This window comes from Festucalex cinctus, chromosome 7 (genome assembly GCF_051991245.1).
Source record: "Festucalex cinctus isolate MCC-2025b chromosome 7, RoL_Fcin_1.0, whole genome shotgun sequence".
Taxonomy (NCBI): domain Eukaryota; kingdom Metazoa; phylum Chordata; class Actinopteri; order Syngnathiformes; family Syngnathidae; genus Festucalex; species Festucalex cinctus.
Genome location: NC_135417.1, coordinates 4,102,477 through 4,115,565, shown reverse-complemented (window position 1 = coordinate 4,115,565; position 13,089 = coordinate 4,102,477). Strand labels below are relative to the sequence as shown.

Below are 13,089 nucleotides of genomic sequence, written 5' to 3'. Positions count from 1 at the left end.
TAAATCTTACACTCTACAAGCTTACTGATTAGTATTTTCTAAATTTGAATGAAAAAAAATCGCAACAATCGACTTATAAATTCGTATCGGGATTAATCGGTATCGAATCGAATCGTGACCTGTGAATCGTGATACGAATCGAATCGTCAGGTACGAGGCAATTCACACCCCTAGTAAATATAATATGTAAAAAAAAAAAAAAAAAAAAAGAGTTACTACTACTTTTGTGCATATGTAAGAGAGATTGACTTGTGATACTTAAATTGAATCAACAACATTCAACTTGGCTGTTTGAGGCTTTGTATTGCTCATTTTATGGATTTTTTCTTTTTATTTCACATTCCATAGAAGGAAGAATTAATGACTGACAGGCAACTGTGATAATCGACTGTGTGGAGCACATGTTTGAGCAACTTGTCTTTGTTTACTTTGCATTGAAATATTTTTACCATATGTTTAGATTTTAAAGTGGAAGTCATATTTAAACATTTCTTGACAATAATATGTTATATGTGACCTCACTAGTCTAAACATGACATTCTGATTAATATTACATTTGTGGAATAAGAGTTATGAAGCACAATCCAGCAATTTTTATCCAACAACCAATCACAGCGCAGCTTCAGAAAACAGGTGCGCTGTGATTGGTTGATGCCTGAGCCCTGAGCAACATTGATGTCATCTTCAGTCGACAGTAAGTAGGCAAAATGGCAGCCCCCTGAGATGGATAATAATCTTTAATTAAAAACATGAAGATGTTTTCATTTATGGTGGACCCTGGCAGACACAGTCACCCCACTTCCCCCATTTTTTTTATTTATTTTTATTTTTTTTTAAATATTACAACTTTTGGGTTTGAGGAAGAGAAGAACTATGCGAACGTAGCTAGCCTCAGGTGGTAGTCGCAGCTCGAGTCGGACCCAACGGGTCGACCGCCGCTTCCCTTCCATAGCGGAGTCCTGTGATTCGGGAGCTCCCGCCGCATCCCTCTGATTTGTTCTCGTGAGCCTCTCCCCCTAGCCACTCCAGCTAGCTCTTGTTAGCCGTTCCAGTGAATTCAGTCACTCCAAATAATAATTGGTAGAAATTGGCGGTGTGCTTGTGAAGTGTGGTCTGTCTGAGGAACTGTAGAATTGTTGCATTCTATTAGTTCACCACCAAATGGCACTAATATTACACACTGTACCTTTAATATGACTATTGGATTTGGGCCAACTTGAAAATGGCCAGACATAGCTTAAATTTTCTCATTTATGGAATGTTGTAACATAGCAATCTGTTCCAGGTTGCTGGTTGACCCCCCACAAAATGTTTCCCATAGGAAGTAATGCAAAGGAGTCTGCTCCAAGCCCAAATGTGGAATTTTATGTTTGTATCTGAATTTGATCAGTCAGACGCTAACTAAAATGTGTACCACCATCCAATAGTTGAACATTATCAAGAGATAATTACAATTAATTAACTAAGAATACATTGAGGCTGCTTATTTTGCCACATGAAAAAAAAATTCTGCTTGTTTTCAGAGTGGGAAAAAATTGTCAGTCTGGTCTTTTGCCTCTGTTTGTCTTTTTTGTTTTTGTTTTTTTGTATTATAGTCACGGGCCCCCTAATTCACCTCAGGAAGCAGACATACAGACAGTCAGACAGACGGGCGTTCAGTCCCTTGACAGCTATTAAGGTGTCTTTCAGCATATTTATTAGCTGATGGCTGGTTTCCCTCCTGTGCTCTTGTCACTCTTGTTTACTTTTTTTGTCATTGAAGGTTTGTGTTCTGAAATGTAGCTCACGAAGGCATGTCGCTTGTACTTTCCAATGAGTTAAACCCGCCATAGTTGGATTTATTTACTTACGCGTTACTCTTTGTGTGTAAGAGTGTTCATGTGTCGGATATGTTGTTTGCCCTCGCTTGTGGAGTGATTTGTCTTTCACATCTCTCTGCTGCCGCACGCCGGCAAAATGGTTCTGTTAAACCAAATTGCCTCCAGATTGCTCAAAGTGCACACAACAGCTATTAAAAATGAGTTCCTCCCTACTGGTGATTCTCTTTTTTTGTCTGGGAAATAAAGGTGCTGAAATAAAGAGGGCAACGTGTACCTAGTGACTTTGAGGCGTGCGCATTTATCTTTGTGGTGCTTCTGCTGTTCACTGACCACTTTTGTGTTGTTTATGATGCAGCTTTTTGCCCCATCTTCTCAGCAAGCGGCCACGCTAGACCCCCCCCCCCCCCTCCCCATAGCCGTGCAGATATATTAATCTTCTTGCTTGTTGATGTTTAGTGTGAAGCAGCTTAAGAAGATCTGAATCTTTAATCATGGGCCCCCAGGGTTGACCAATGTAGTTAGGAAGCTCGGCACTTGGCCATGATGGAACGGATATCGCTGCTCACTTATCGTAGCTCTCTTGTTCTATTTTTGTTACTAAAAAAAAAAAAAACGCCTGTTCACACTCAAACACTCTTTGCTGCTATCTCTTATACCTTCCCACCTCAAATTACTGTTTGTCACAACGTTGTGATATACGGAAGCGTGGAACTGCCAGACAAGCGACGTTCACATTTTTGACTGTTGAGCACGATTGAACGTATTTGCGAATATGTTCGAACATATTTAACGCGTTCGAACGTACTCACAAGTTGCAGGCTGAATGCTACAAACATAGCATATTTTTCCATTATGCCACGGGGCATTAAGTGCACATGGAAGAGTGGGGGAAAAATGCTATTTTGGAAGAATTTGGCCCACAAAAATTAATTAAATAAACATTATTGATCCGTCATTTTTAGGATTTCTTATGTCTGCAGTACATAATTTGCATTGAGCATTTTTTTCCCATAATGCCACGGGGATGAGAAAAAATAAATAAATTAAGCATTTGGCATATATGTTTTAAAAATAAGTAAACATTATTTTTGTAATTTATATTTTAATTTTAATTGTAAATATTTTAAATATATATTTTAATATTATTTTGTAATTTATGAGTTGTTATATCTGCCGTGCATGATTTGCTTTCAATATTTTTCCCATAAAGCCACAGGGTGCACAAAATGCCGAACCTAAATCATATAGACATAATAACAAATAATAAAAGTTGCACATAAACCGTATATATATATATTTTTTTTTTTACTTAATTTTCGAATATATTAATAGAATGTGGGCCAAATGATTCCTCAGGTGCTACCTCCTGTGCATTATCCTCCTGACTACCAGGAAAAAAATATTGTCCAATCATGTTTATTTTGATATTCCCCAATCTTTGTGGAGTAACTGGAACACTGCAAAAGACATTTTTGAAATTTTTATTTTTTATTTTTAAGCTTTGATGTCCACTACAGAGGACATTTTTTAAAACTTAAATGCTAGGCTCAAATACAGTTACATGCACTGGGTGGGAGATATTCAGGTTTAAAAAGGTCCACTACAGAGGACAAATTGGAATTGCTGATAGTCAGGAGGATATGGGAAAATATGCTATGTTTGTAGCATTTAGACTACAAGTACAATGTTCGAATATGTATTTGAATAGGTTCCAACGTACTTGCAAGTCGAAAATGTTTACTCCACATTAGTATTTCCACGCTTCCGTAGTGATATGACGACAGTCAAACAGGTATTTCTGAGGCTGGGCATGAATCCATCTGTCTTCTGGGAATAGATGTTTTTGTTTGGCTATTTTTAATTAGACATCAATTAATCAAAGACCGCAGGTTTTCAGACGATAATTAGTCCAACGATCACTCAACTGAAATGGGCATTTGCACGCTCTTAACGAGATATTCTCAATTAACCCGTCTGTCCCTCTGTGCATCCTGGCAGCGCACTTCTTTATTGCCTCCGGAGCCGCACACGCGTAATGAAAAGAGAACTCCAAAGAGCAAGAGGAAGGGCGGTGGAATTCGGAAGCTCTCCAGCAAATAAGACTGCCGTAACAAGAGCTTGCTGATTGCACTTACTCTTTTGTGTAACTGCGGTGTGACGTGCGTGTGCGCGCACACTCTGGATTGTGCGTGCCTTTTATTCCTGCCCTTCACCACGGGTGATTGGCTAACAGTCGCCTCCAACCTGAAGTTGACAAAAATCAATAAATCATCACCTGGGGCCTCTCAAGCGCGCGCACGCAGCCCAACCGCAGCATCCACAGGAAGAGAGCGAGAGCAAAACAAACACAGCCTACCTGAGTCAAGGTCTGTTTTCCGTAATAGAACCTTCCCACAGCAACTGACCCAAACAATGACGCTCTCCAGCAAAAGGTCAGCCAACATTTGACTCCTTTCATAGCTCAAAGCGTCCCCGCAGGGCGCCAAGGGGAACGATTTAGAAAAATAGGCGTAAGTGGAGAGAAATGTGGACTACGGTTCGCGCTGCTGTTTAGATTTATCAGAGCGCGGAGTGGCGAGCCGGGCGGAAACAAACAGTGGATTGACTCCAAATGTCATTAAATAGATTAAAAAAGGCTATCGGGTAGAGCAGCTTAAGTGCCTATTGACTGCGCAATAAGCACTGCTGAGCGTGTCTGTCGATGTCGATGCCTGTTGTCTTGTCTTTGTATCTACAGCTTTGTGTATATTGGATGCAGGCTAGCCAGATGCTTATCAGATCTTTTGGTCTCTGTGATTGATCTGGCTGCCTCGGAGATTCAACAGTGTGTGTTTGTGGGTTTCTGCTGGAGGGTTTTTCTCATTATGTTTTTTTTTTTTTTCTCCTGTCTTTGCAAAGCTCCTTCCAACTTTTCATTGTAATTGCGTCTCATCTCTGGCTTTCTTTTTGCTTATTAGATGGCAGTGGAAGTACTTGAGGGTCTTCTGGAAGAGGACGATGAGGTTGTTCAGGTAAGCACTATAAAGCAAAGGCTTAGAATAGAAAAAAAAAATCTTCCTCAGCCATGCCTGCTTAGTTACCCACTATTGTTACTATAAAATTGCCAAAATCATTTTTTTTTCTCTCTACTTGTGTATAATACAGTTCCCAGATTTGATGGTATACTTTATTATCAGAGTGAATAATATGAATTATTCAAACCATACCAATAAAATGCAAATGCTTTTAAATCCAGGTTAAAAAATATGCTCTTTTTTTTCCCCCATACCTATGATTAAGGTCTTTCAAAATATTTTTAAAATTATGTTTTAAAAATCTTGTTCTTGCACTGTACGCTCTATTAGTAATTTTAGTAAGATTTTTATTTGTATTATTTTTATTTGTAATTCTTTACTTTGCTTTTAAACCTCTAACCCTACCTGTAACTTATTTTAAATATACTTTTAAGCATAATGAGTTATGTTGTATATGATATGCGCAATAAATCTGTGGTTCTATTTTTTTTTTATCTTAATTTTTTTTAGGACCCCTACCTAGGTACTAGACTAACAATGAGATTTTTTTAAATTTATGTATTTATTATTAATCTTCCGTTATAGTACCCTCCCTCCATTTTCCCCCCCAGAATAAATTTGTTTTATTCACAAGATTTTACAGTAAGTAGGATCTACAAAACCTTTCACTGAGAAATAATGATTCAAATATTTATTACTTCAAGTCTGGGCTGTTCATTCATACGGGCTACCGCTATTTGTAATCATGGGAGCAATCTCATTTGTAAGTCTTATTTTTGGTCCACATACATCATTCCACTCTCACCGCAGAAGCAATTTGTGTTTATTGAATGGCTTTGACAAGAAAGTTGCAAAATAAGGTGTTAGAGATATCAAAAAGTATTCTCCGTGTTCATATTATTATTATTTTTTTTGCAAATTGAATTATTCATACTCCTTTCTGGAAAGTCTTTTGCATGGAAAGAATCATGGTATGTGCAATATGTGCTGCCGCACACGCTCTCATCCACTGTCAGTCATATTGATGCTCTTCTGGATGAATGAGATATCACCATATCCCATATCCCAAAATGCCCATTAGATACAGTCTAACCCAGATTGTTCTTCCAGCTTGTTCCATGCTGCACTTCTTCTCCAGCTTATTGTTTTTCGGTTCGTCCTGCCAACAGTCGGCAGTCAAGCAGACAGACAAACCACCCACAGAGCAAAACATTACCTCTTTGGCAGAGGCAGCGATGGTTTTAGGAGTTACTCCACTTGTGTTTTGCAGCCGAATCTAAATTGCAGTTCGCTTCACAGGTCAGCTGTTGGTATTGACTGCTGTTTCCCTCAGTTGTGCAAGCAATTGAGCAGACAGCTTTGTAGACAGGATTACATGCTGGAATATCAAGCTCCTTGCCAAAAGGACAATAACTCTGATGCTTGGAAAGAGAAATGTTGCTATAATGTATTTAATAATTATATAATTTAATAATATTGTTAGAAAGTTTAGCAATGGCAGCACAGTGCGGTAACAGTTAGCATTCCTGTCTCACAGTTCAGAGTGTTGGGTTACATAAATTTCATAGTGCCTTTACAAATGAATGACAGTTTAAAATATTTTAGTAGGGGTGTCAAAATTAGTGTGTTAATTTTTAGTGACTTAATTTAAAGTTCCTTTAACACTGCGATTAATTACCGGCCCTTACTTGAAAAGCCTGTACTGGGAGAATTCCAGTCGCAATGCAGCAGATATCCATCCATCCATCCATCGCTTATTCCTCACAAGGGTCGCGGGGGCTGCTGGCGCCTATCTCAGCTGTCTCTGGGCAGTAGGCGGGGGACACCCTGGACTGGTTGCCAACCAATCGCAGGGCACACAGAGACGAACAACCATCCACACTCACACGCACACCTAGGGACAATTCGGAGCGCCCAATTAACCTGCCATGCATGTCTTTGGAATGTGGGAGGAGACCGGAGTACCCGGAGAAGACCCACGCGGGCACGGGGAGAACATGCAAACTCCACCCAGGAAGGTCCGAGCCTGGACTCGAACCGGAGACCTCAGAACTGGGAAGCGGACGTGCTAACCACTCGACTTGCAGCAGATATGTCCACGTCAAAATTTCGCAGTAATAAAGTGAATGATAATGCATATATTTGTGGAGACTGGGGTCAAGTTGTATTTTACAATTTTAAAATGTGCAGAATTTCACAAGTAACTTCATGTTAAAGATTTGATAGCTCTTAATATGAGAAGAAAATGCACTGAGCTGTCACCACCGTCTTACAAATGCAATTTTGCCATCTACTGGCAGAAGAATGACCTCAGCACAAATCAATATCACTTGTTTTTAATTTTTTTTAATTTTTTTTTACCGTACAGAATATCTTAGTAATTTTAACTCAATGTTATGAATTTTGAAATTACTGTCAATGACTAAAAGATGCAGCCATATTTCCTTTAGTTTAACACTTGTTTCCACTTTCATGTGAATCCATTTGCTCCCAAAAACATATAAATAGTATTTTAAATATTATCATGCTCCGAAAGATGTATTTGTTTTTTTGTATATATTTATTTATTTATATATCTATTTATTTATGCTGTAGCATACAGAAGGCTTTGATGCAGCCTCTGAACTGAAGAGAATGCATGAAGTAATGGTAGTTATTACACAATCTGCCAGTCAAAATCCAGTAAAACAGCCAGGAGCGAATGGGGTTGCTTCAGTGAAAATGGTTGCGAGTGAATGGGTTAACAAGAGTATGATATGAAACTTAGAAAAATAATAGTTTATTGTACATTTTATTGTACATTTAGAACAGATATAAAATTTGTGATTAATCGTGAGTTAACTATTGAAGTCATGCAATTAATTATGATTACAAATTTGAATCACTTAACACCTCAAATTTTTTGTTTTATGTATTTTGGGACAGTTCAGGAAAAAGTCATCAAATTTATGACCGAAAGAATGACATTTGTGTTTCTATTGCTGTCAAATGTCAAACGGGGACATATTTGACCTCAACAGTCTGTAAGCAAAATCTTCTACTGCCTTTGATTATGTGGTATTCTCTTCACATTTTTGTATTTCTTGCTTCTGCCGTGAGTTAGGAACTGCATGTTCATTAGCGAGGGGCGTGAATGGCAGTATTTTTATGCGCACTAGCAGGAACTCTGGAGTCCCTCAGCACTTGAAATCCCCACGGTGAGCAGCACAGAAAGCGAAGGTGCGCCACTGAGTGTCAAAGAGCACAACAGTGTCTCTCCCTCACTCCCCCTCAGGCTCAGCCTCCCACACAAACATATTCTCACGCACACACGCGGCCTCAGCTGACAGATTGAGAGCAGTCATCGGGGGGCTGAACTTTAAAACTTACTATAGAGATTTAGCTGTGACACTTGCCTGCGAGTGGGCATTTGGCCAATTGCAAATGCACACTCCACTTTTAATGGTCAGGAAGTGTTTAGTCAGAGTTTTTACCGCACACATTATATTTTGTCTTCATAATGCGTACAGCCTTTCCTTTGTGTCATGTCTTATTTTTTTGAAGTACACTAGATAAATTCGTTCGTGCTGGCTCGTCCGCTTTTGCTTGTCAGAAAGCTGGAGCCGACTCACGCCAAGCAAGCAGCACAAACGCTCGTTCCACTTGCTCCCAAATCTTGTTTCAAAGGTGTGGAGTTGATTCATGATTCTATTGTTCTTTCCTGAGCGGTGCCATATGGGAGTTAAGATGGGCCTCCACTTTGAAATGACAAGCGGTTTGATTGACAGACGCGGCATTTATTTAATTGAATCTTGTGTGCCTCTGTCTTGGGTTGTTGAAGGGTAAAGGAGAGCCTTTGAAGTTCTTAATTAGACGGCTTGCTTGGCTGACTTCATTTTTGGTTAAGATTTCTTTAAATCTTCACTTAGGCAAACTTTTCACAGAGGACCATCTGTATAGTGTTTTATGCTTGTATGTGTTATACCGTGGCTGAAAATTATTCCTTCAAACTATCCACTTTTTAAATTTTTTTTTTTAAAACTAAGTACAAACCCAATTCCAATTGAGTTAAACATGAAAAAAAAAAGAATACGATGATTTGCAAATCATGTTCAAACTATATTTAAATGAATACACTACAAAGCCAAGATATTTAATGTTCAAACTGATAAATCTTGTTGTTTTTGGCAAATAATCATTAACTCATTTACTCCCAGCCATTTTCACAGAAGCATCCCCTTCACTCCCGGCTGTTTTACTGGATTTTGAATGATTTTGCAAGGTCCACGGAATATTGTGTTGTATTGCTATATAAACATGGAACCTACCAAAAGAAAGATTAAAGTCTCTTCTTTCATCAGGACAAAAAATATATTTCCATCTTGCAGCATTTAGCATTATAATATAGGTAAATTCATCATTATTCATAAGTCTATTTAGAATTGTGAGTAATTGAGCTTTTTTCAACATGGTCCTGGGTGATCTCCTTTACTCTGCTGCCACCTACTGGCCGTTTGTGTAATAACTACTATTTCTTTAACCGTTCTTTGCAGTTGAGAAGCTGTATCAAAGGCTATATCAAATGCTCTAACATAAAAAATAAAAATAAAAAAAACACATAAACAACGTATAAATACGTCTTTGGCACAATTAAAACATTTAAAATAGAACGTATTTATATGTTTTTGGGAGCAAATAAGTTAACTTAGAATTTTACGGCTGCAACCTAAAAACAATTCAGAGAAACTGGAGCAATCACTACACTACTGTAAGCAGAAAGGCCGAAAACCATCATTGAATGCCCATGACCTTCGATCCCTCAGGCGGCACTGCATCAAAAACCGACCTCAATGTGCGAAAGGATGTCACCACATGGGCTCAGGAACACTTCAGAAAATACAAGTGCAGTTTGGCGCTACATCCGTAAGCACAACTTAAAACTCTATTATGCAAATCAAATGCCATTTATCACCAAAATCCGGAAACACCGCCAGCTTCTCTGGGCCTGAGCCCATCTAAGATGGAGTGATACAAAGCGGAAAAGTTTTCTGTGGTCTGATGAGTCCACATACCATATATGACAAAATAAAAGCCCACATGATGAAATAAGAGTGACTATTACAGAACCATAGCAATTACATGGCAACTGACAACTTTATTGTCACAAGGGACATAGCAACTGACCAAATAATCACATAATCATTATAAGAAACATAGTAACTGCATAAAACTTGGAAAGTTTACTTGATTTTCATCTGTATTCTTGCAGGAATGGTCATAATTTTCATTTGCCCTTACGTTGAACATCTTGCTACCAGAACAATATTGCATTTAGAGGTACTAAATTTTGGAATGACTTGGATACGGCTTTGAAAATATATCCTCTTACACTGTTTTAAAAAAGTCATTGAAGCTATTTACTCGTATCCTGATTTTTCACAATTATTTTACATTTCCCTCTTTGCATAAATCTGTTTTTTATCGTATGCACTTCTTATTCTCTATTCTCTCTCTTCTCAATTGAATTTATTTTGTACTCTCAGTTAAATAGATTTTACCGTTTTTCTAGATTATTTTTTTATTTTTATTTGTTATGACCCTTAGAGTGTGGAGTTGAATCTTGTACAAGCCATTTCGGCTTCATTCATTCCTTGTACTGTTTTTAAATTTTGCTAAATAAATAAACCAAACCAAACCAAGTGTGGCTAATACAGCTTAAACCTCCCATTATCACCATAGTAACTGTATAAGCATATTGCATTCATAACACAATGACCCCATGACCCAACCCAAAACACAGTCATAGCAGTTACCTTTAAAAAAAAAATGTTACTGACTATAAAATAATCATATTCAGTTGAAGTAAATCAGGAAAAGTACTTCAAAATTTGAACAAGTCGGAAATTGAGTTGGAGTTTAGAACAGACTGTTTGACCTTAAACTTCCCCTTGTGCAACACAAATGTTTCTTCTTCACGGGTCTTCGTTCTCAGGAAATGTTTCCTTGATTGGAAATGAAATCCTGCTGGTGCTGCAATCATGAGAGCAGTGCAAAGTCTTTTTATCCAGCGCTGCTGATCTTCTGGTGAGCGTGGCTGCAGGGGGTAGCTTCCCACTCAGCATATTTAACAACAATTCCGAATTCAGTACAGCACATCTTGATGTGTGTTTTTTTAGTAAAGTGGTCGAGAGACCCGACACCTCTGCTTTTACTCTTTATGAATAATGCCAATATTTGTGTTGATGCTCACAAAGAGAGGTGGGCGTTGATCTTTGGCCTCACATGAGTCACACACTCACACTTCCAAGTTCATAGAGAGATGAACTTGATTATGTTCAATGGTAGTACTTGTGATTATGCACATAGTTTTCTTTTAAGAAACAGGTTTGTTCCATGAGCAGCCAATCAATGCCATTCATACAATGATTGAGTGAGGTTTTTTTTTTTTTTTTTGTAAAGAAGCTGCCGCTTCTGCCATGTTTTCACTGGAGGCTCATACAGATTGGTGGTAATCACAGAACAACTCCAGATATAATCCAATTTCCCCATAGCCGAGATAGTGTCACGACAGTGCAACGCTGTGCATATTATTATTCACTCCATTTTTGTAAGCTTCCCAGATTTTGCTGAAGTATAACCAAGTGCGATGTGCCTTTTTCCTCACTGATTCTTGGCAGCGGAAGTTTCTGCTTGATTAATCCAAATGGAAATGGGAGTCTGATTATTGCAGAAGTTGTTTACTGTGTCCGACTTGGAGACCCCTTGTGAATACATTGTTCTTGTAAACGTCAGTTCGATTTTCTTTGTGAGCACAACACAGGTCACACTTGTATTTAGAGCTTGTTCAAATTGTGCGTATATGTGATGGCACAAGCACTCTCAGCATGGGTCAACAATTATTTCTTCAGTTTTGGTGCATTTGACCCCGTTGTGACCTGATGGTTTGTTAAACAACTGTTATTGTACACACAGTTTGTTAAGGCCAAAATCATTCATACCCTGAGCACTTTTCGAGTTAAAGTGATGGTGAATGGTAACTTTTAACTGGAGATGACACAGAATACAAACTCCAGAACCACTGAAGTTGGACTATTGTCTGAAATGTAAATAATAACAGAATTCAATGATTTGAAAATCATTTTCAACCTATAATCAATCGACTATGCAAGATCGACAAGACATTTAGTAGTATTTTATGTTTCATAAACCACACGTTTTGATTTGGAGACAGGTCTGGACTGCTGGCTGGCCAGCCTAGTACCCGGACAATTTTGTTACGAAGTGGCACTATTGTAACAATGCAGGATGTGTCTATCTGAAATAACAGGGACATCCCTGAAAATTACTTTGCTTGAATGGCAGCATATGTGTGTACCTTTCAGCATTAATGGTGCCTTCACAAATGTGCAAATTGGGCACTAACAACGACCGCTAGAAGTAAGTGTTCACATAAGCACGTGCTTTTTTTTAACTCATTTGCTCCCAAAAACGTATAAAATCGTTCCATTTTATATATTGCTATGATCCCAAAAATGTATTTATACTTTATTTATTTATTAATCTATTTATTTATGCTAGAGCATACAGGAGTCTTTGATGCAGCCTCTGAACTGAAGAGGTGGCTTAAAGCAATGGTAGTTATTAGGAAAAAACAGCAGGTGGCAGCAGAGTATAAGAGAACTAGGGCCATGTTGCAACGAGCTCTTTTGCCCAGTGTTTTGAACATGTTTGTGAATAATGATGTAACTTAACTATATGCTAATGCTAATTCCTGCAAAATGTATTATTTTTTTTTTCCTGATGAAAGAAGAGACTCTAATGTTACTTTTGGTAGGTTCCATATTTTTATAGCAATAGAACACAATATTATGTGGGACTTGCAAAATCAGTCAAAATCCAGTAAAACAGCCAGAAGCAAAGCTGGGAGTAAATGAGTTAAGCGCCAAGCAAACTGTAAAAAAAAAAAAATAATCGATATTTTCAGTGTAAATAATTATATAAAAGGCAGCAACTGACCATTTCACCAAATAACTACAAAAGTGATTCTTTGTGGTAATGAGATTGTCTTTTCTCTAAATGAGCATAATTCAACACATCCAGAAGCATTTTAATGGAAATGTACTGTGTCGGCGCTAAAGCGGGATTGTGGGAGAGAATTGCAGGTGTCGTCAACGTGAAGGCTTATCTTGGCTCTACACGAACACGGTAATCATACTTTTAATGCAACATTGCGTCGTGCAAACATTTTACGCTGATGTTGTCAGCTTTGTGTTTCC

At 38.1% G+C, this 13,089-nt stretch overlaps 1 protein-coding gene across 1 annotated transcript in view; it reads left to right on the top strand.

The window, feature by feature from the left end:
• The window catches only part of LOC144021951 (uncharacterized), a 34,773-nt gene that overhangs the window by 7,840 nt on the left and 13,844 nt on the right, over nucleotides 1–13,089 (top strand). The window contains exon 9 of the mRNA XM_077526257.1: nucleotides 4,778–4,831. Coding sequence (XP_077382383.1) covers nucleotides 4,778–4,831 — 54 coding nt within the window. The remainder of the gene's footprint in view (nucleotides 1–4,777; nucleotides 4,832–13,089) is intronic.